At 38.0% G+C, this 23,346-nt stretch overlaps 2 protein-coding genes across 5 annotated transcripts in view; one reads left to right on the top strand and one right to left on the bottom strand.

Moving 5' to 3' along the window:
• Positions 1-8,430, top strand: part of PCOLCE2 (procollagen C-endopeptidase enhancer 2) — a 68,073-nt gene extending 59,643 nt beyond the window's left edge. Inside the window, exons 7-9 of the mRNA XM_057740349.1 lie at positions 2,052-2,135; positions 5,660-5,827; positions 7,849-8,430. Of these exons, the coding sequence (XP_057596332.1) occupies positions 2,052-2,135; positions 5,660-5,827; positions 7,849-7,979 (383 nt within the window). The 3' untranslated portion in view covers positions 7,980-8,430. The remainder of the gene's footprint in view (positions 1-2,051; positions 2,136-5,659; positions 5,828-7,848) is intronic.
• Positions 8,431-18,771: 10,341 nt separating this feature from the next.
• The window catches only part of TRPC1 (transient receptor potential cation channel subfamily C member 1), a 61,718-nt gene continuing 57,143 nt past the window's right edge, over positions 18,772-23,346 (bottom strand). For all 4 annotated transcript variants that reach the window (XM_057739819.1, XM_057739820.1, XM_057739821.1 and 1 more), the window contains 3 exons: positions 22,181-22,382; positions 21,714-21,908; positions 18,772-20,646 (listed from right to left, as the gene is read on the bottom strand). In XM_057739819.1, coding sequence (XP_057595802.1) covers positions 20,419-20,646; positions 21,714-21,908; positions 22,181-22,382 — 625 coding nt within the window. In that variant the 3' untranslated portion in view covers positions 18,772-20,418. The remainder of the gene's footprint in view (positions 20,647-21,713; positions 21,909-22,180; positions 22,383-23,346) is intronic.

The following is a 23,346-nucleotide window of genomic DNA, read 5'->3' as shown; positions in this document are numbered from 1 at the left end:
GGCTGGGGGAATCCAAAAAACAGCTGTGGAAATTGGAGACGGCTTGTCACTAGGATGAAGGTCCATCTATGTCCTCAGCTGTCTGCCTGCAGGCACAGAAAGAGACACAGGCTCCTACGGGATTCCTAAGTGTTGGAGGACAGAAGGGAAAGGGAGCTTAAGGTATTGTCAGTCACAGGAAAGTGACTGAACTAATGGACCGTGGAAACCATGTGGAGCAGCTAAGGAAGTAAAGATGGGCCAGCGTGGTGGAGAGGGAAAAATGAGAGGGATCGGTGTATTGAACCTCTGAAGACAGAAAATCAAGTAGTCATGAGAGTCTGAGAGTAAATAAATAAGCTTGAAGGAGAGGAGGCTACACTGGCCGACAGGATGTCTGCATTTGAGAGACTGGTCACGAGACTTCAGCAGGAGGACATGTGAGCCTGGGACTGAGGGGCAGAGATGGAGCAGAGCGGGGGTCTCTGGGAAGAATAAGGCTGCGGCACCAAGAGGGATCTGCCCCGAGGAGGGAGGACCCACCCAGACGGTTGCGGGAGCACCTGGAGAGGAAGGCTGAGAACCCCTGCTGGGGAGTGCAGGGCGGCAGAGACAGGACGGGAGGGTGAGGAGGGTCAGGGTGGGACAGCTGATGGCTTAAAGGCAAGAGAGCAGGGGTGTACTGAAGGGAGAGAAGGGGCCGTGTGGGACTCCCACCCAACCTCCGGATGAACGTTCTGGACCACTGGAAACCAGGCCGAGTTCATCAGACAAGGGAGAACCGCTAATGCCACTACCTTTTGACTCAGTGAATTAGGTAAATGTAGGTCCCCAACTTCTGGAACAATATTCCCTCTAAATGCTTTCTGAACTCTTCCCCCATATATATGTGTGTGTGTGTGTGTGTGTGTGTGTATGTGTATATATATGCTACTGTGTGTATTTTAACATTAAAGTGTATATATTTTAATACTGTAATCCACTTTGGATCTTTTCTGGAGTTAAGTAGGGGGTACAAATTAAGAGTGAATTCACAGAAGAGTTAGCAGAACATACTAGAAGGGCAGTGTTGCACTTGTAAATTTTTAACCAAGTACAGTTCTGTGACAGTTTTGTTTAGTTCTTCCTAGCATGTTGCCACATGTAAGTGAATCATTAGCAAATATTTTGGAAACATTTTTAATGATGGTGATGAGGATTAGGTATTTTCTTTTCATTTCATCCTGTCACAGTTTCTCAGCCTTGGCAATGTTTACATTTTTGGCCAGATAGTTCTTTGCTGTTGGGAGCTGTCCTGTTCACTGTGGGGTGTCTAGCAGCATCCCTGGTTATATACCCACTAGGTGCCAGTAGCATCCTTAGTTGTGATCACCAAAAATATTTCCAGACATTACCCAGTGGCACCTAGTGGGCAAAATTATCCCTGATTGAGAACCACTGTGTTTATTTAGTTGTACTTTTAAATTTGTCTCCTCAGTTCTTAAGATCCCTATAGGCAATGACAGGCTCAAAACAAGTGTTTAGTGATTGGTTGCATCTAATTACAGATATAACACACTTTGCCACGTGAGCAGTGTTCCCAAAAACCTGTACTACGCACATTTGGGCAATTGTGTATTTCACGTGCACCAAGAAAAGCTCCCTGTACCGTCGGGGTGAGCCCCATAGGACTCCTTTTGTAAAGTGAAGAGTTAACCTACATTTCCTGTGTTCATGTTTGTTGTACTGGGTTTTTCTAAGCAGGGCACATGAGACTATCTATTTTTGGTTACAGCATTAGTTATATTTAAAGGAAGAAAAGAATAGGGCTAACTTTGGGTTATCTTTGATCGCAGGTTTAAAACTCAGCAGAGGGTATTGAGTTACCCTGAGGAAATTAGAGCAGGAGTTGGTAGCTGCTGCTCTACCAATTGAGGAATTTCCTTTGCCTGCTTTTTAATTATTTCATTGCAATGACAGATTGGTGGCTCAGGGAAATATATGGGAATTTTAAATTGACAGATTCAGATCTAAACACCAATTGTACTTGAATTCATTTTCCTGAATCTTATGTCTTTCTTCTTTGAATGAAGGTTTAAAACCCACTGTGGCCCTGTGTCAGCAGAAGTGTAGACGGACGGGAACTCTGGAGAGCAATTATTGTTCAAGTAACTTTGGTAAGCAATAAAGTCCAGCCTTTCCTCTTTAATCAGAAACCTGAAACTGCGTGCTTAGTCTCAAAGGAATTGCCGTGAATGTGATGGTAAAGGGTCAGGTCCACTCTTCATTTACCCGAGAAAATATTTTCTTACACACTAAGGTATGTTGACTCGTGCCTTTTGAACTGTTAGATTTTACAACTGAGAAAAATTCATGTACAGAAAATATACATTTTCCGCAGAAACTTAATAATTTGACTCCTGGTGCATAATACTGCCGCTCTAAGTATTCTGGCTGGCTCCACATTCCTGAAAAGACCTGTATCCCTTTTTTCTCACATAGTTTTCATGTACTGAGTGTTTTTTCACACATCTGTAACTCACCTTAAGTGAATTAGAAACATATCCAAGCTGGCCTCTCTCAGAAGAAATTCAAGTATTTCCTCTGTAGTGTCCTTCCAAAGTACTAAATTCAAACTTGGAAATCTGAAATCCATTTGGAAACTCTTATAAATGGGAACCTGAGGGGATATTACCTAATGACAGAATTTCTAAGAGTTTTTTCCAATTAAAAAAAATTGCACTTTGTGTGAAAACCGCTTAAGAGCAAAAGATCCCAAGTTTCATTATATTGGTTCTGTTTAAAAGGAACATTGAAAAAGAGTCTTATCAGGAAAAGAAAGTTGGTACAGCCTGAATAGGTTACCCAAGAACAAAGGGCCTCCCAGGCAAGGCTTCGCTTCCTTTTTCTTACGCCTTCAGGTGGTAACTGCAGCCCAGACGGACTGTGTGGTAGAGAAGGTATGAAGGCACTAGAGAATCTAGGGCCCTAAATCTAACCGGAGCTTGCAAGCCAAAATTCAAATAATGGCATGAAAATGAAAACCAGTAGCACCAGGTGTCATTGCTCCCACATCCAGTGTGGCCTTCTATAGGAGCCACCTGATTTCACTCGGCTACTGACTGACATTTTGCAGTCAACACTCGTCCCCGGGAATCAAAGTAAGGCATGGGAAGAACTCTGATATTATGAGCTTTGCACACCACCTAAGCAGTGGGTTCTCACTTTATCCTGAAAGGGTCCTATCACCAAGTCCAAAACTCAATCTATTCCATTGTGACTCACTTACATGCCAAAATGACCCAATACTATCACCCGTGGCCCGTTGGTTGCCAACCAGCACTGGTAAATGGGTAAACTCCTTCAGGGGCAGGGTCTGATTGTCACCGTAACTGCCAGGTGCTGCTTGTTTTCTGGGTAGGGACTGGATTCATCAAAAAGCCATTCAGTGCAAGTCTTGCATCACGTGGAATTTCCGCCCTGCCCTCCCCCCACCACAAATTGCCAAAAGCACGCCTTTGAGAAACACAACATCCGTCTTTCTGTGGCTCAGAAGTGAGACTCTTCTCTCTGAGTGTCACATGGTAAAAAGAGTTACATAATGAAAAGCAGCTGAATTTTGCTAGAGTTTTTTTTTTTTTTTTAAGCAAGAAGACGTCTTAAGTTATACCTCAGTTCTATACGCTGACTTGTTACGTGAGATAAACAGGACGGATGAGAACGAGGATATGAAAGACCCAGCAGAAGACAGATATTTGCCAGTCATTAGAGGGAGATGGGGCTCTCTGGGCTGAGTCAGAGTTCAAGGAGAGAGCACCTGATGTCCACGGAGAGACGATAAATAACGGATGAAGAGGGGGGTGGTCTAAGGAACACAGATCATTCTGGTTTTTGCTAAGCCTGATGACCTTCCCTGCTCTTATGGTGCCCTTTCTGGAAAGGGGCTTTATTTGCTGGCCCCCACCTTCCCTCTTCCTCCGCCCCACTTCCACCCCAACCTGTTGCTTCCAATTCTCTTCAGTTTCCTTCGGCAGCTGCAATTGGTCATGTGCTGCAGAAGCCTGGGAAGAGGTTTAAGGGAGTGTATATTTGTAAGAGCGGTCCTTCATGTAATACATATGTGTTTAAAAAAAAAAAGTTCAAGGAGAGAGGACAGCTCAAGAAAGGAACCAGGGGGAGACACAGACGGGTAGGCGCTCTATTGATAGATTTTCACCAAATAAAATTTTGCATCTGCAGAGAAAAAGAAAACAACTTCAGAAGGATATAAATAAACGAGTACAAATATTTTCAATATGTACAGGGATCAGAGGATTAACATTTTTGTTACATAAAGCATGTTCTCTAAGCAAAAGAAAAAGTAAGAGAAAAATGGGATATGGATGTGAATAGATAGTTCATTAAAGAAGATAAAAAGCAGTCAACTCTCCGAAGTATATAACAATTCACCTCAGAACTTCCACTTCTGTGAATTTTTTTCTGAGGGAATACAGATACACCAAACTGTGCTCATAGGCAATGTAAATTTAGGACAGCACTGTTTGTATTAGCAAACAACTAAGGAAAACATGAATTCTGTAGGCAAGAGCACATTAAACAAATGATGGGTCGTCCTGCCATGGGTTAAGAATTATGTTTTAGATTAAAAATTAGTGATATGGAAGTTGTCAGTGATATATATTTTTAAAATAAATTTATGTACTTTATTTGTTTGTTTATTTTTGGCTCTGTTGGGTCTTGATTACTGTGTGCGGGCTTTCTCTAGTTGTGGAGAGCAGGGGCTACTCTTTGTTGCAGTGCGTGGGCTTCTCATTGCGGTGGCTTCTCTTGTTGCAGAGCATGGGCTCTAGGCCTGTGGGCTTCAGTAGTTGTGGCTCGCAGGCTCAGTAGTTGTGGCTCACAGGCTTAGCTGCTCTGCGGCATGTAGGATCTTCCCAGACCAGGGCTTGAACCCAGGTCCCTTGCATTGGCAGGCGGATTCTTAACCATTGTGCCACCAGGGAAGTCCCAACGATACATTTTTGAGTAAAAGTGCAAGTAGCAGAACAATCTGTGTAATAATAGATTATATACATTATCTGTGTAGTAATATATGTATACATCTGCTTCTTAAAGATTATTGTGGATAATATTAATAGTAGCTATATCTCTGTGGAATTACTGGAATTATGGATGTTCTCTCTATTTATTTGCATTATTAACTTATTATAGCATTTGAAAACATTAAAGAAAAAGAAAGGCAGGTGCTCACCCACACAGACACAAGGACTCAGATCTTTGTAGCTCAGACCCCCATTGTGCAACCTCTTAGCATGGCGTTGCCTCTCAAGGTACAAGGTTCTGTTGAATATCACAGGTGGAGGCACACGAGCCCATCCTTTATCTGGTAATTGATCCACATGTTGGATAAAACACTGGAACAAGTCCCCGTCTCAGCAACTGACTGCAATTCAGCAGATATTTTGGTTTTCCCATTCAGTATCAATGCCTAACACCTCGGGTAATGTTACAGCTCCACGACTCCTTTTTTCAACCTGAATTTTGGTGACACGTACAGAATCAAATTCAGCGGCTCTATCAGGGCCTTCTTTCTAACATTGAAATGTTTCGCCTCTGAAACTTAGAGGAATGTACAATATGTTCAGTTCTGCTTACCTTTGCCATCACCATCCCATTATTTTAAAAATGTTTTCTTTCACAGTCTTGGCCGGCACCATCATCACCACCATCCCTCGAGGTGGCAGTTTGCACGCCACGGTCTCAATCATCAACATCTATAAAGAAGGAAATCTGGCAATTCAGCAGGCCGGCAAGAACATGAGTGCCAAGGTCGTCGTGGTTTGCAAGCAATGCCCACTCCTCAGAAGAGGTGAGTCGGAGGAAAATTTCAGTCTTGCTTCCCGGGGAGCTCAGGGGCAGAGAAGGGACAGGAGAGCCTCTCTGAGCAAGTCATGGATCTTTCCATGCCATGGCTGGTCTAGGGAATTAAAGTCAGGGCTAATGTATTGCCCACTTCTGGTTTAGAAGGAGGGGCTTTGGAGTCAGGCAGAATTGGGCTCCAGTCCCAGTTCCTGTAACTTGTGGAAGAAGATGAGGTAATGGAAATGATCAATGAATCCAAGAAGCATTTGAAGCTGGATCAATAGGGAACAGACAGAGAAGGAGCAGATCAGGAGAAAGAGGTTTTGAATTATTGCACTTAAGGTGCCACTGCTATGTGTAGAGAAAAATATCCATCCAGGAACGAGAAATTCAGAGCTTGGGTTCAGAAGAGAGGTGTCTGTGGGCTAGAGCAAAAGATTTGGGATTCATTTGTAGATATAGGATTGTTAAATCCATAGATGGGGATGAGTTTATTAAGAGAAATTTTGGAAAAAGGAAAGCTGCTCCAGAGCCAAAGATATATAATTTTTTAAAAACAAGTTCTTTAACTTATAAAAGTAATGTATATTCTATGGTTTTTAAAAAGTTCAAATAAGTAGAGAAGGATATAAAATAAAAAGTGAAGCCCTTTCCCTTTCTCCAGAGGCACAATGAAAAGTTCCTTCCAGAAAGTTCTGTCCATAGAAAGCCTGCACGTACACGTGTAGACAAACGGGATCATATGCTACACATATGCTACTCAAGCTTTTCCCCCATGTGATGTGTATGTGGATAGCTTTGCATCAACAGCATGTATAGATCTCTCTCTCTTTCTCTGAATGGAAATAATGCTGGCATTCCACTGTGTGATATACTGTGATTTCTCTATCCAATATCAGCCCATTCCTTTCCTCCATCTTGTTACAAACCTCTCCTACAAGCAAAACAAACCAATCCTCTGCCACACGTGCACAGAAATACAGAATATGCATGTCAGGAAAGCTTTGCTATGAATTCCGATCGTTCAGAAGAGTCAGGAGGCCAGCAGCCTCACGTTGACTCTTTAGAGGGAATAGCAAGGGCTCTGTAAAAGGTAACACTTCTTTCCAGAACTGTCTGAAAAAGCAAATAATGCACATCTAGACACTGACGGTCAGATCTCATAATGATGCTAGCAGTCCAGCCTTGTGGTGGCATCTACCGGCCCAGCCTACCAAGCTTTCACAGGCTCAAGACCACTATGATGACAGTGTTAGTCCACAGAGGAAGAGGCTAATGCAAGAGAAAAAGGAGACACGTATTTCTCCTATGACACATAAGGGGAGAGAGAGAATAAAGGAGGTGGTAACACACTTCCTTGAGGACATTTTTCTGAAGCAGTGTAAATCTTCAAAGTTGATCCCAACACAGCTCAGCTTGGGCCCCAGTCTAGGCCTAACTTAGCCAGACACACTGATATATAAAATATAGTGCAACAGTAAAAGTACTTTTTAGTACTTATCTTTTTGCAAGGGACTATAAGGATGGGAAGAAGTATATGATCCAAAAACTTACATAGTATAAATGTTGGAGATGTTAATAAGTTGAAGACAATAACAACAGAAGACACTGGGTTATTAGCTGCCAGATGCCTGGGGAGATCCAGAAGCCTTGTGGGAGCAGGAGAGGACATCAGAGGATGGCGTGTCAGAGAGCACTGGAGGCCCCTTGAGGAAGGAGAGCCTTTCTCAGGAACAGTGTATCATTCACAGGGGACACAGTAAATACATCAGGTCTTCTGCAGAGCCGGACATGACTGGATCTAATCATTTCATCCAGTCTCCTGGTGTTAGCAGAGCTGGAATATGCTATTCAGTTAAATTTACGTTTTTTTTTTCCGATGAGAGTCTTAAACCAGATTTTATCCTAGATAGAATAAATGTCTAATTATACCATATACAGAACATTTACCTAGAGCTAAGTTATAGCTGAAGTTGTTTCACACCGACACACATAGAGAAAAAACATTAATCTTCTATTCTCTTTTAGGTCTAAATTACATCATCATGGGCCAAGTGGGTGAAGATGGGCGGGGCAAAATCATGCCTAACAGCTTTATCATGATGTTCAAGACCAAGAATCAGAAGCTCCTGGACGTCTTGAAGAACAAGCAATGTTAACAGTGAACTGTATCCATTTAAGCTGCGTTCTGTCACTGCCTTTGAAAGATCTATTTTTTTCTCAGTAGAAAAAGAAAATTATAACCTGAAATATTGAGCATTCAGAGAGATTTACTCTTCACATGATGTAGGTAGGAGAGCTCCGGTATCGCTGATGGAACTTCTGTTGCCTGCATGGGAGAGGAGCAGATATGCGATTGGAAACCTGCAGACTTAGTGGGATGATGAGAAAGCAAATGTATCAAGGGTTGACAGTTTGGAAGCAGTTTATTTATACATCTCTGTAAAAGGATATTTTAGAAATGAGTTGTGTGAAGATGTAAAAAAGAGACTTTATACGTGCAATATTTATAGTGATATTTGTTTTACCTTCAAGCATTTGCTCTGAAGTGTTATATTCTTCTCTTGCATTTTTAAAATCAATGCTTAATAAAATATTTTTAAATGATTATATAATAGCCATTAGACTTGTTTTCATAGAAAGTGGGACACCTGTGAAAAGAATATTCCCAGCTATTTACATATAAGGTTGTCCTTGTATCAATTTGTACTTTGCTAAAAGAGCATTCCAAGGACGACAGGGACCAGATGGACCCAGTAATGTAAACAGACTATAATTCTTCTCTGCAGAACCAGAGAATGTTAGGGCTAGAACGGTGTCCCTCAGGAATCTCGTTCAGGTCCTTCATTTTATAACAGAAATGGAAGCTCAGGTGTGTTTAGTGACTTGTCCAGAGCACACATTTCCCAAGAGACAGGACAGGCATCAAGCTCAGAAGTGCTAATTCCAAACCCACTGCCCTCACTGCCACTAGAATAGGCCTTCTCTGCCCCAGAGGAAAACCCTCTTATCTTGCAGAGTTCAGTCTTTGTTTTCCTACCCTAAATCATAATGAGTCGTTTTATAGGACTTGAAATTAGAAGTGAGCCTAACACCCCTATCTTGTTAATCCTTAGTTAACTGGACCAGGCTGTATCAGCTGGGTTGCATTCTGCCATTGCCTTTGAAAGATCTCTTCTCACTCAGTAATGGAAGAACTGTGAAAGGGCTCCCATTGTTTGCACAGAGCTGTACCTGCAATGGGCGTGGCAGCCTGCCCTCAGGAGGTTGCGGGAACAGCCATTCCTATCCGAAGAAGGTAGAAAGAATACTAGGGATAAACACAGACTTAGGTCACAAGGTCTCCCATAATTGAAGCAAAGTTTTAGAAATAAGGGAAAATATTCTTTTGGGTGAAAACAATAACTCCCAGCCCTAGAAGTGACCAGACAACTCAAAGAGCAGAAAATAAAAGTTCAAAAAGAAGCATCCTGTTTGGGCAGCTGAGGGAGCACAAGAAAGCAATGAATGTGGGCTGGTTGGCAGGATCAGGAATCATTCCTAAATTCTCCCACTGGGATGCCCATCAGTATCAGAATTCACCAGCTGAGGAAGTGGATGAACTAGAGGAGCCGGTGGGTGGCTTCCCTGGCCGGTGCCACCTTTTAGAAAGGCCCTCTCCACCAGCTGAGGGCACAGGCGGCTGTGCCCAGCCAGGATGTAACTATGGAATACTGATTGATTCCAATCTAGACAAATCAGTACCTTTTAAGAATGCATTATATGGGACTTTGGGGTGATTAGTAAAGATTTCAGCATTTCTTCCCTTTTAATAGAAACTTCTTATTGGTGTACTTCAGGCAGCAGGCTTGCAGCCCTCAGCCTCCTGCACAACCAGTGGAAAGACTTCCATAGGTTTCTGAGTGGGGCTTGGAGTCACAGTGAGGTAAAAAGTAATCCAAACTATTCATACCATTGACATCTCTGACACAAGACTTACAGCTGTTGATGGGATTAGTGGTTAATAACAGATGGCAAAGGTTTGTCTTTTAATTCAATTATTCAAAACATAGAAATAAACTGAATAGAGACATGGCTCTTTCTGATCCAACAACCATCCCTTAATCTCTTTTCTTGTTTATTACATCATTTATTTTAACTGAATTCGGTTTCCTTAGTTATAAATTGAAGGAGTTAGACCAGATGACTCCTGGGGTCCCATATTATTTTCTCTTTTAGGAATCATTTCTTTTAAAAATTTTTGTTTCTTTTTAAAGAACAGTTGATCAAGTTCTGTTTTTATTTTTAGGTATTCATACTTGGGGAATCAAATACATGTATCCCACAAATGGCTGACTGTACTAAAACATCACAAAACAAATTTCAAAACGCTGAGCTAGACTCTGTGATGTGTTTCAGGGGGTCCTGCTAGCTTAACTTTCTTCTTTTGAATTCAATAAGAATCTTGCAAAGTTCTCAGTTCTTAAATTCTGTCACATTACTTATTTCCTTGAAGGTTAAACTTAGCTGGAAGACATTTACCTTCTTTTTTTCCTTCCTGTAGGAAAGTGCTACCAGGCTCCCATTAGACCTTCTGGACTATTAAATGAAATAAACTAATGACAGAATCTTCTTTAAAGAAAAGCCCTAAAATAAAACAGCTAGTAATCAAGAAGCTCTAATGTGAACTAATATTAACTAAAACACTCTTTTGCTTAAATTCATGGATATATTTATATATGCGCAAATTTGCAAAAATAGTAAGTTCATGTGGAAAATGAACATTAAAGAACAAGACTTGGCCTAAATGTTCTAATGCCTTTATATTGAGAAAGAGGATTAAAAATACTGATTAATTTGACAGCTTAAGTATTTACATTAAAATATCTAGGGTAACCATAAAAGAATTTGAGTTTGAAATTTTTAAAATAGCAGAGGAAAAAAAGGTAAGAGATTAAAGAAAGTGATATAGGGGAAATAACAAAAACATGTGCTGCTAGAAATGCAGATGTATCATCTCTAGTCTATAACCAGACTAAAAAATTAAAAGCCAAAGATTATCGGACTGGATTAGAAAAGCAAAATCCAACTATACGCTATTTGAAAGAGGTATCTAAAACACAAGGACACAGAAAAGTTGAAAAGAAAAGGATAGAAAAACATAAATATACCAGGCAAATATTAATGAAAAAAAGACTGATGTGGCTTTATTCATATTAGGAAAAAAAATAGACTTTAAGGCATTTCTTAAGATGAAAAGCGTTACAAGGAGATATAACAATTCTAAAATTTGCATGCAGCTAATAACATCATCCAAAATATATAACTAAATCTGGCATAGTATACATGGAAATTGACAAGTTCACCATCATAGTGGGAGATTTTAACACACTTCTCTCAGTAATTGGCAGATTTTAAGGGAAAAAAAAAAGATATAGGTTTGATCCACACAATTAACTAGATTTACCTGATGGACATAGAACAGAACCAAAAGCTCATTTTTAATCTCTGTATGGAACAACTTCAAAACTTGACCCCTTACTGCACCATAAAAGAAATCCCGTCAAATTTCAAATATCACACAGACATCCTTCTCCAGAAACAGTGACTAACAGGAAATTAATAACACAAAGTACACAACAGTTAAAAAAGAAAAAGAAAAAAACCTGATGTTGGAAACTGAGAAATGTACTTTTAAATAACTCATGATCAAAAGGTAACTGTAGTGGAAAATAGAAAATGTTAAAAACTGAACAATCAGAGAAACACTGAATTTTAAAATGTGTGGAATGCAACTTATAACCTAAAATGTTTACATTCTAAAAGAAAGGGTGAAAAATATTTTGTGAATGATACAGTTAGGAAGTTAGTAAAAGAACAACAGAATACACTTCTAAAAAGGAGGAGGAAATAAGCACACAAGCAGAAATTGAGTAAAATAGAATCATAAAGAAAGTTAAAATAATTGGTTCTCTAAAATGACCAATTTAAAATAAAATGACCAATTTAATTAACAAACTAACAAGATTAAGCAAGGAAAGAAGTTTATAAAGGACAAGAAAACAATTTAGGCATGAAAGTGACCTTACAATAGATGTTAGACTCTTAAAAAAGCAAAAAGAGAATATTATGAACCTCTTATGTCAGTAGATTTGAAAACTTAGATGAAGTGAACAAGCTCATGGCCAGGGGCTGAGGACTTATCACTCAGACTCAAGTAGAAATAGAATACCTAAATAGTCTTTTTTTTTTTTTAACTTTTATTGGAGTATAGTTACCTAAATAGTCTTATTACCATTAAAGAAATGCAATCCTAATTTTAAAATTTTCTTCAAAGAAAACCCCAGGCCCAGACAGTTCTACTTAGAAGATCTACCAACATCTAAGGGACAAACACTGCCAATCTAACATATGCTATTCCAGAGTATAAATAAAGAAGTAACACTCAGCAATTCTATTTATGAGATTAATATAATCTCTCTTATTTTTTTCTTTTCTTTTTTCTTTGGCCACTCTGCGCAGCATGTGAGATCTTAGTTTCCCAATCAGGGATCAAACCCATGCCCCTTGCAGTGGAAGTGAGGAGTCTTAACCAGTGGACCACCAGGGAATCCCTGAGATTAATATAATCTTAACATCAAAACTTTAGCAGACAACAGGATCTAGGAAAACCACTAGTCTAATTTTACTTATGAATGTAAGTTCAGAAACCCTAAACAAAGTATTCCAAAATAATCCAGCAAACCAAGTAAGTCATGATCAAGTTGGGTTTATCCCAGAAATGCTTGATTGATTTAACATTAGATAATCAATGATCATACTTTGCTGCATTAATAGATCTGCAATGCCAGTAAGGGAGTCTTAGGGGCAGATAAACATTTAGACTTAACAGTACCACAGGCCTCCCTTGGTACCAACATCCTTAGAAAGATATAGCACTTGGACCAGAGCTTAACAGGACGTTACACTTTCTTCGTCTCTGGGAGTCTTTGCAGCCATCTGGCAAAAGTTCACACCAGCTATCCATAAGCTGTCTTCTTTGCCTCCCTAGATGATGTCTCAGGTGCTAGGAGACAAGATTCATGCCAGATGGATGCAGTCACACCAGTTTAAAGGTCGCATTTCTACAGAAGCCACAACCCCATAGGCCCAGCTCCCAGAATCCTCATAGATGGCACACCTAGTTATGAGCTACACACTCAGGAAAGCCCAAAGCTCTGGCTCCCCCATTGGTTATTTATAGTTCATTTATATTGGGTTGGACTCCTCCCAATCCAATGCAATTTACCAATCAGGGATCATTTTTACCAGAAGAAAGCTTGCCTAGCAACATTGTTGACATACTGTATTATCAGATTACTAGGTAAACTAAACTAGAGCTAAACAAAGATCATCTCTTAACGGCAAAAGGTTCTGTTAAGCCCTATTCACAATATATTAAAGAAGAAAAATAATTTATCTTAATAATGCAGAAGCACTTGATATAATTCAACATTTATTCATGACAAAAACAAACCCTGAGCAAACTACGAATAGAAGGAACTTCCTTAAGTTGAGAGGAAAACCTGCAGCAAATCTTATATTTAATGGTAAAGTATTGAAAGCATTTCCTTTAAAATCAGTGATAAGACAGGAATGCTTGAAATCACTATTTCTATTAAAAATTGTACTAGAGGGACGGTCAGTGCAATAAGACAAGAAAAAGAAAAAATGATATTGGAAAGAAACAAGACTATTATAATGCAAAAATGATGTGACTATCCAAATAGAAAACCTGAAGCAACCTGCAGGTGATTAGAATTAATGGTTTCACAAGTTTGTCCCTTAGCCCTAGCCCAAAACAAAAGATAAATATTATATATTTTACAATTAAGCATCTTGAATAAAGTACATGAGGGTCATTATTCACACACTAACAGCATCTTTTTAACATAGAAACTGTGGTGGTGTACATGGATGTACCAAATTAGGGGCTCAGATGGGGCAGCTTTGGGACATACATAGAAGTTTTTCTGAGGGATTTTAAAGTTACTATTTAAAATTCTGACTTTGCTTTTGTAATTTCCTTCTTCCTCTTAAAGTCAACAATTAGGTTTAAAAAGGCTAAAATTTAATTAGATATGAATTTGAAACAGTATCTTTTGCTTGAAGGATGTCCCTGTGGCCTTCCAATACCAAGATTAGATTAAACAGTGAGTTTTTAAGTACAGAAATCTATTAAGAAAAATTACAAGCTTAACATACAACTTTATACAGCTGATTAACTTATCTCACAAACAAGAAATTGATGTTAATAGTAACATAATACAATGAAGAGCCTCCTGGATGAGGAGGAGAAAGACTTGAATTCTTCACAGCACAGAATTGGGGAACCTTAGTTTCCTTATCTGTAAAATGAGAAAGTTGAATTGGATTCTTTCTGAGATCCTGTATAGGTCTTCAACCATTTCCAAATCCTTGAATAACCAAATTGATCAGGATATAAAGTGGCACAGAAATAAAATTAACCAGTTTCTCCATCCTAAATCCTTGGTCCCTCCATGGCCTGGCTTGTTTATTTTCTAAGACTGACTCTTGCTTTTGTATTTATGTTTACTACTCCACTGTTCAGCCTTTCCCTCTGCCTCTTGCTCATCTAGCTGGTCTCTGCTTCTGACCTTGGTCATAAACTTAAAGCCTTTAATAAACTAGTCATTTAGAAAAGCGGAGTGGGGGTTGGGGGGTGGACATTACTGGTGGTGCAGTGGTTAAGAATCCACCTGCTAATGCAGCGGACACAGGTTTGAGCCCTGGTTCCGGAAGATCCCACATGCCACGGAGCAACTAAGCCCATGCACTACAACTACCGAGCCTGTGCTCTAAAGCCCACGAGCCACAACTACAGAGCCTGTGTGCCACAACTACTGAAGTCTGTGTGCCTAGAGCCTGTGCTCCACAACAAGAGAAGCCACTGCAATGAGCAGCCCACGCACCGCAACAAAGAGCAGCACCTTGCTCTCTGCAACTAGAGAAAGCCTGTGTGCAGCAACGAACACCCAACTCAGCCATAAATTAATTAATTAAAAGAAAAAGAAAAGCAGAGGGACTTCCCTGGTAGTCCAGTGGTAAAGAATCCACCTTCCAATGCAGGGGATGTGGGTTTGATCCTTGGTCACAGAACTATGATCCCACATGCCGCGGGGCAACTAAGAGCATGAGCCTCAACTGCTGAGCTCGCGCACCTCTACTAGAGAGCCCACGTGCTGCAAACTACAGAGCCTAAGTGCTCTGGAACCCACACGCCACAACTACAGAGCCCACGCGCCCTGGAGCCTGTGTGCCACAACTAAAGAAGAGAAAACCTGCACACCACAACTAGAGAGAAGCCTGTGCACAGCAAAGAAAGATCCTGCATGCCTCAAAGAAGATCCAAAGCGCTGCAACTAAGACCCGACGTAGCCAAAAATAAATAAATAAATAAACAGAAAAGTAGGGACTGGACATCTTAAGTTCTGTTCTCTGACCAAGATGAAATCCATTCAAAAAAAGCAACATTTTTGGATATATCTTTCCCAACACAAAGAATAAATTGAGCTCCAGATCTCAAGTCTGAGAAATCCATTCAAAAAAAGCAACATTTTTGGATATATCTTTCCCAACACAAAGAATAAATTGAGCTCCAGATCTCAAGTCAGTCATTATACAACCTGGACAAATTAGGTAAAATGTCAGTTTTCTTTCCTATAAAATTAGAAGTTTGAAGCGGTTGATCTAAGTTTTCTTCCAATCCAATCTGATGGAATAGGACCTAGAGCCTGCTATTGTTAAATGGCTGTCTGACTGGATATCATTTCCAGCATAGTTATACAAATAGATAATGGCTACATTTTCATTCAGTAAATTTGTACCATTTAACACCAACACCATACTTAAGCTGAGGGCACGGAGAATAAGAGAACTGCCCCCTTCTATGCTTAGTTTAGCTTTGTATCTTAAAAAAAAAGAAAAAGCAAAAAACCCTCTGCGTTAAAACAATCTTTATAGAAAATATGGTGATTGCTTGCTACTGCCACTGAAATATAAAACGGGGGGAAATGAGTTTTAAAATATGGAGTTGAATTATCTCCCAGAATTAATTTAATTTCTGAATTAGTTAATGAGGTGGCTAGTAAATTTTCTTCTTCAAAAAGCTTTTCAAATGGCATCTGATAGTTTTAATATCTTTCAATAAGAATAATTTTACCTAAAATTGAAAGGATTGATCAAATAGTCTTTCTAATGGAGAGAGAGAGGCAGAGAGAAATGTCTAGATTGCTGGTGGAAGAGACCTGTCACTACTGGCTGAAACAGTTCTTTTTGAAACATACCTCCTACCCAAACATGCTGTTTTGCCTCTTGTACTATTGCAATTTAATTTACATCAGAAATCATGCCTCTTAAAGATGGCTATTTTTAAATTTTTTTGGCTACCTTGTGTCTTTGTTGCAGCATGCAGATTTTCTCTAGTTGTGGAGAGTGGGGGCTACTCTTCGTTGCGGTGCTCGGCCTTCTCAGTGCGGTGGCTTCTCTTGTTGTGGAGCATGGGCTCTAGGCACTCAGGCTTCAGTAGTTGCAGTGCAAGGGCTCAGCAGTTGTGGCACACAAGCTTAGTTGCTCCAAGGCATGTGGGATCTTCCTGGCCCAGGGATCAAACCCATGTCCCCTGCATTGGCAGGCGGATTCTTCACCACTGTGCCACCAGGGAAGACCCAAGATGGTTATTTTTAAGCATGTAACTTAACATAAAATTTTTCCTACTTTTGAGTTGCATATCTGAAGTATATATTTCAAACTGGGGGCAGGGGGAGTAGGAAAAGAAAAAATAGTATGAAATGACCAAATCAAGAGAAACACTGTCACTAGCAATTCTTCTAAGTATCTTTTTTTTTCTTTTTTTTTTAGCTCTTTATTGGAATATAATTGCTTTACACTCTTGTACCAGCTTATGAGGTACACCAGAGTCAATCAGCTGTATTTATATACATATCCCCATATCCCCTCCCTTCCTCGACTCCCCCCCACCCTCCCCGTCCAGACCCTCTAAGGCATCACCCATTGTCGACTTGATCTCCCTTTGTTATACAGCAACTTTCCACTGGCTATCTATTTTACAGTTGGTAGTATATATATATGTCTATGCTATTCTAAGTATCTTTTTAAGAAACACAACATATCTACCAACAGGGTAGTGATACCAGAAAGCTAACAAATTTACTTACAAATGAGAAATTCAGAGTGGCCATTACCCCTGGTACTATTAATATTTTCTTAGTGTAATTTGAACAGCTAGACTCCCTAGGGCCTATAACCTCAGCCAATTTTTTATTTTATAAATGTATTTTCTGAGGAAAACAAAATTTTCAGTATCAGTGCAATTCCAATTAAAATCCCCACAAGCTTTTTTGGTTGACATTGATGGGACGATTCCAAAATTTATAAGGAATAGCAAAGAACCTAGAACTGTGAACATAAATTTCGAAAAACAGAAACTTCTTCACCTTGGCATTTACTACTGTACTCCACCTGACTGTGTGTTACGTTTGTGACGGGCTACCACTTTGCATATTTAAGCCCTCTTTTCTTCTATAGCGGCAATAAACCATAAAATTCCACTCTCATTTTCTTCATTTCTTATTGTAGTACGTTGTAGCATTACGTATTTTTTCAGGTTTCCTGAAGCGTGATTTCCATACGTTAAAATTCACCCTTTTTAAATGCGTAGTTTGATGAGCTGTAGATTCTTATGCTCCCGCCAGATCCTGGTAACCAATGATTTGATTTTGGTTTCCATAGTTTTGTCTTTTCTAGGATGTCATATTAATGGAATCACACGATATGTACCCTTTTGTGACGAGCTTCCTCACTTGGCATAATCCTTTTTAGATTCATCTGCGTTATTGCATATATATCAGTAATTTGCTTCTGTGCCAACCTGGGTAGGCTGAATTATGTTTCCCAGAATTCTCTCCTGTGTATGCTTCCAGGTAGGGTGGGCACCAGACACATTTCAGTGTCAAACTTGGAGGGCAGAATTGGAGCCGCAGCCACTTGGGGTTTTTTTGTAGGCACTTTTGTAGTTCTTTGTAGGCACTTTCATAGTTCTTTGAGGGCACTTTTCATAGGCACATGTTGAAACTTATCTGCTGACTCAACCTGTTGGTGAGGGGCTGCAGCCAGGACTCTAAATCATTCTGCTTTTCCTTGGCTTGTTCTTCAGTTTCTCTGATTCCTGGGCCAAGTGTATTTAGCAACATGGCAAAGGGTAACTTCTCCCACAGGACACCCACGTCATCAAGGTTGGAGACAGTGACAAGTGACACGGGTCTCAGCTCCTATTCATGGGTTCCAGCTTGTCCGTGTTTCCTCCGCTTGACATCTGTCTCCCTCTCCCAACAGCCCACCCGGTGAACTTCAAGCTTCAGTATTAGATGCAAAAGCAACAGCCTCCGAGGCTGTTTAACCAACTCCAACAATTGTGTAATGTTAAATCCCTGTAAACAAATCACTGTACACACATACACGTGTGCCTGCAAATATGCTAGCAGTTCTGCTTCTCTGAATGAACTCTGACTGATATGATTCCTTACTAGATTTCCATTGTATGGATGTACAATTTACTTACCCATTCACCAGTTCGTGGGCATTTGGTTTTCAATTTCAGATCATGAGTAAAGCTGATATAAACACTCACATACAGGTCTTTGTGTAGACATATTATTTCAAAATACGGTGTTTAGAAATGTAAGAAGAAACAGCCAAGAGTTAAATATGATTGCCACCAGAGGCAGAAAGGGGTCTAATGTTGATGCTTTGCATTTTAGACCTTTGTTGCCATAATTAAAAAAAAAAACCAACAACAATGAACTGTATACTTTAAAAGAGTGAATTTTATATGTGAATTATATCTAATAAAAAGTATAAAAGTATACAATGAAGACTGCCAATTTATAATCTAATGTCAAGTTTTATTTACCTTTTTCTTACAATATGCTGTCATTCAAAATATATCTCATAAGTAACTCATGCATACAGTAGGCACTCTATAAATATTTTGTTTTCATAATTAGATATTTTTTAGAATGACTAAAAACCCTGATGTAAAATCCCAATTGGGAAGTGCATAATCCCATCATAGACAAAATATATAACTTTACAATAAACATTTCTATAAGAATTTCCCCAAAAAAGGGAACACTTACAATTTGGAAATTAAAAAATAAAAAGTAAAAAGCAAGATGAAACACAATACTAACATATTTCAACAATGTGCTTACAGACCAAGGGCTACCTGCACCCTGTGGCCTTAAAACCACCTGACATTCGGTTAAGAAGATATAAATAATAACCTCTTAACTAGAAATGCTGCAAGAATCTATAAGCAATAGCTTATGAAAAATGTTAACTATAACCCTTATATGAACACAGGAAAAAAATTTAAATACATATTTTATTCTCCAATTTAAAAAGTCAATGCTCTTCATCCTAAGCATCAAGAATGAGCCACAGGTGAGCATGAAGTCATTTTATAGAAGCCATGTTAAATCCTGTGGAAAATACTTTGGGAGATAAGATCAAGACTCTTAGTCCAAAAATAAAGGAAATCCTTGCATTAAAGGTGCTTCCAATGTTTACAAAAACAAAACAGGCTGTGACCATAAATGATAAAGAAATATCTTCTAAATCCTTATTTTGGGTTAGTTTTGCAACTAGGAACATTCACTCCAAATTATATCACTATTATGATAATGAAAAATTAAAAGCCAATAAATACTTAATTGTAGAAAAGTAGCTGTGCAAACTTACAAACATAATCAAATACACTATAGTTACAAAAAGAAAACTCTACTAACTATATTTTTCAAAAACTATATAATTCTATAAAAATTTAAATACGTGGACTCTATCAATACATGGAAATGCATATATAAAATACTATGAAGTGAAAAAAGCAAAATTAAAAATATAAAGTGATTACAACCATGTAAAAGTAAAAATATTATAATAACAAACATTGAAGTGAATTTAAATTTATAAACACATAAATAGATTCAAACATTCATTAGGGCTTTATCTTTGTTGCTTAAGATTATAACAAAAGAAAAAAGAAAAAACAGACTACTGTTTTCTGTAAACTTATACTCCTAAACAATAAATACTGAACTGTATGTAAACTCCTAAAACAAAGATTTTTAAAAACATGACTTCTATATCTCAAGTGTATCCTTTGGAAGGAGATCAGTCCACATTTGCTGATCTTCAAAATCTTCTGGCAATAGTTACTACAATTCTAACTGCCCTTCTTAAACAGAAAGAGAAAACCATATTAAGCACTATTTAAATAAGAAAACTAAGCAGCATGCTAACAAAATCTATCTACTTAACCTGTTTTACTCCTGCAAAAAGCCACTAATAGAGGGTTTTAAAAAAACTAATCCTATATACATATTTTATATAACATATATTTATGCTATAAATATTTTTAAAGAATGGCTTTTACATAATTATTTCAATATATATCTTATTAATTTAATTGCAAGTTATGCAAATGCAATCTTTCAGATTTATTATTGAAAATTATTCTCTACGTGATTTAGAAAATGGCTAATTTCTTGGATAAAACATAGCATATTTAGAAGTCCGAAAGCCAAGTAAATCTCTTATTTCATTTCGGAATTTTGACAGATCTTGACGCAGTTCATTTAGATTTTCCACAGTTGCCTGATCTGTACTTTGCATCTTTTGTCTCATGGAAGTCAAGTAACGATGCACTAAACAGCACATCACTTTTTGGTAGTTTTCATCTCTCTTTTGTTTCAAATTTCTCCATTCCTTCAAAATAAAATAATGCGATACTAACAACAAGCACAAAAATATGAGGTGAATTTTTTAAAAACTTACAGATACAAACACATATTTTCTAATGCTTTATTAGGCTATATTTTTGCCACTACATGTTACAAAATAATATTCAACACGTTTGAAATAAATATGCCCTGCATATTTGTTTTATTCATTTAACTCCATGCTTATGTTGATTTAAAATCCTTGGTTTATAGTAAGGATTAGCAAACTATGACCCACAGGCCAAATATGGCCCACTTCCTGTTTCTGATGGCCTGTGAGCTAAGAATCACTTTTATAGATGAACATTTGTAATCAATTTGATGATGGGGAATACTAACTTTGAACCTCAATTAAACAAAATGTTATCCCTCCTCCCAAAATCGAATTCTACTCTTTTTATTAATAGACCTGTATTATAAAAACATATTACTCAATTATTGTCATATTTTTAATTTCATCAATAAAAATTTTGTGGAAATTTGTTTCTCTCTGTTATATTATTACCTACATAAAATCTACAATTTTGTTATGGCCCACAAAGTCTAAAATATTTATTATCTGGTCCCTTACAGAAAAAGTGTGCCAACTCCTGGTTTATAGCAACATATATTGAATTATTTATGTATTGAACAACTTTCAAGAAGAACCAGAAAAACAGGTGTTGACTCTGGGAGTCTCTTTATGCTGAATATTTTCCTTGTTTTAAACTGTGAGATGAGAATTCATGAAAAAAATCACAGTTTTCTCTCTCATTTTCAATAAATATGTACTGAATCTTTATGTTAGATCCTATGCCATGCACTAGGGATACAGGAGTGGAAAAACAAAAACAAAAACAAAAACAAAAACAGGCTTAGCCCTTTTTTTTTTTAAAAGTTGTTGCTCTGATTGCTTTATAACCACAACAAATTACTACAGAGAATGCCCTGTACGAAACAACACAAGGAACCTGTGTTAGCCCTTAGGAACCTGCATATTTATGCTTTAGGAAACATCTGGGATTAGGAATTGTTAAAATTATCGTGTTGCAGTTCAAACATCCAATGTCTTACCTTTAAGCTGTTCTGTCGTTTAACCTTGCCTTTTGATGTATGAGAGCAAATCCATTTACTGAGGCTACTAATCATATAGCAGATGGTCTTTGGCGAAGGAATGATGTTGAAAGGTGGGGGTAATGTACATTTGTCATCGAAGTAGCTAAGCCACAACTTTGCTCGAGCAAACTTCCATTCTTTGTCTTCATGATTCTATAAGAGGCAAATGAAAAAGCAACACAGTATATGAATAGGCACACCCACACAGCAGTAAGAGATTGTTTGAAATTGTTCGAATGTTTCCACACCTTGTGGGTAAAAATTTGGTTCAAGACTTGCAACTAATATACATTACTTACATCTAAAAAAAATTTGTATTTAATTTTTAAATATACTAATTCTTAATTATTTGGTTGCCTTATCTACTACATACATCTGGTATGATCTGAAGAGAATATAAAATTTTTAAAAGAATGAACACTTACTGCTATCAACTGAAAACTTTTATGAAGCATTGCCACCAGCAGCTTGGTAAGCACAATCACAACCACGACATTATATGTTCCAACAATAACGGCTCCAACGAAGGACTGTAATTCTTCTCCATAGCTAAATCTTGTGACAAAGATTGCCACGTGTGCCAAGGAGAAAATATACCAGAACAAAGCAAAGCAAGTGCCAATGAACCTGTAAAGACAATTACATTTGTTTAAATGGAATTTTATGAAGTTAATTAACAAAAATTAAGAATTCATTTATATCAACACTACATAAAGAATACATACATAGCCCAGGAGTAATATTTTATAAAACAACTGAGGTTGGACCCAACATCACAGATATGCCTTACTTTAAACAAAGAAACAAACTCAAAAAGAAGATAAATTATTCCTGTTTAATCTCTTACTACTACTTCATCTTTTCTCAACACAACAGCCTATGATTCTGTTAATATTTAATTAGATTTTGCCACTTTTTTGCTCAAAAACTTCAAATGGCTCTCAAGCTCAATAGCCCAAAGTCCACACAAGGGTCGACAAGGTCCTACATGATCCCATTACCTTTCTTTCTTTTTTTCCCTTTCCTTCCTTCCTTCCTTCTTTTCCTCTTTTTCTCTCTTTCTTTCTCTCTCTCTTTCTTTCTTTCTTCCTTCCTTTCTTCTTTCTTTTTCTTTCTTTTCTTTTTCTTCCTTTCTTTCTTTTAATTGAAGTATAGTTAATTCACAATACTATGTTAGTTTCAGGTGTACAGCACAGTGATTCAGTATTTTTGCAGATTATACTCCATTATAGATTATTACAGGGTAATGGCTATAATTCCCTGTGCTATACAATATATCCTTGTTGCTTATCTATTTTATACATAGTAGTTTATGTCTGTTAATCCCATACCCATAATTTGTCCCTCCCCACTTCCCTCTACCCTTTGGTAACCACAAGTTTGTTTTCTACATCTGTAAGTCTGTTTCTGTTTTGTATATACATTCATTTGTATTATTTTTTAGATTCCACATATAAGTAACATACAGTATTTGTCTTTCTCTGTCTGACATTTCACTAAGCATAATATTATCTAGGTCTATGCACATTGCTTCAAATGGCAGAATTTCATTATTTTTTTTATGGTTGAGTAACATTCCATTGTGTGTGTG

The sequence above is a fragment of the Hippopotamus amphibius genome, chromosome 6 (genome assembly GCF_030028045.1).
Source record: "Hippopotamus amphibius kiboko isolate mHipAmp2 chromosome 6, mHipAmp2.hap2, whole genome shotgun sequence".
NCBI classification, from domain to species: domain Eukaryota; kingdom Metazoa; phylum Chordata; class Mammalia; order Artiodactyla; family Hippopotamidae; genus Hippopotamus; species Hippopotamus amphibius.
This window is presented reverse-complemented; position numbering and strand designations above follow the sequence as displayed.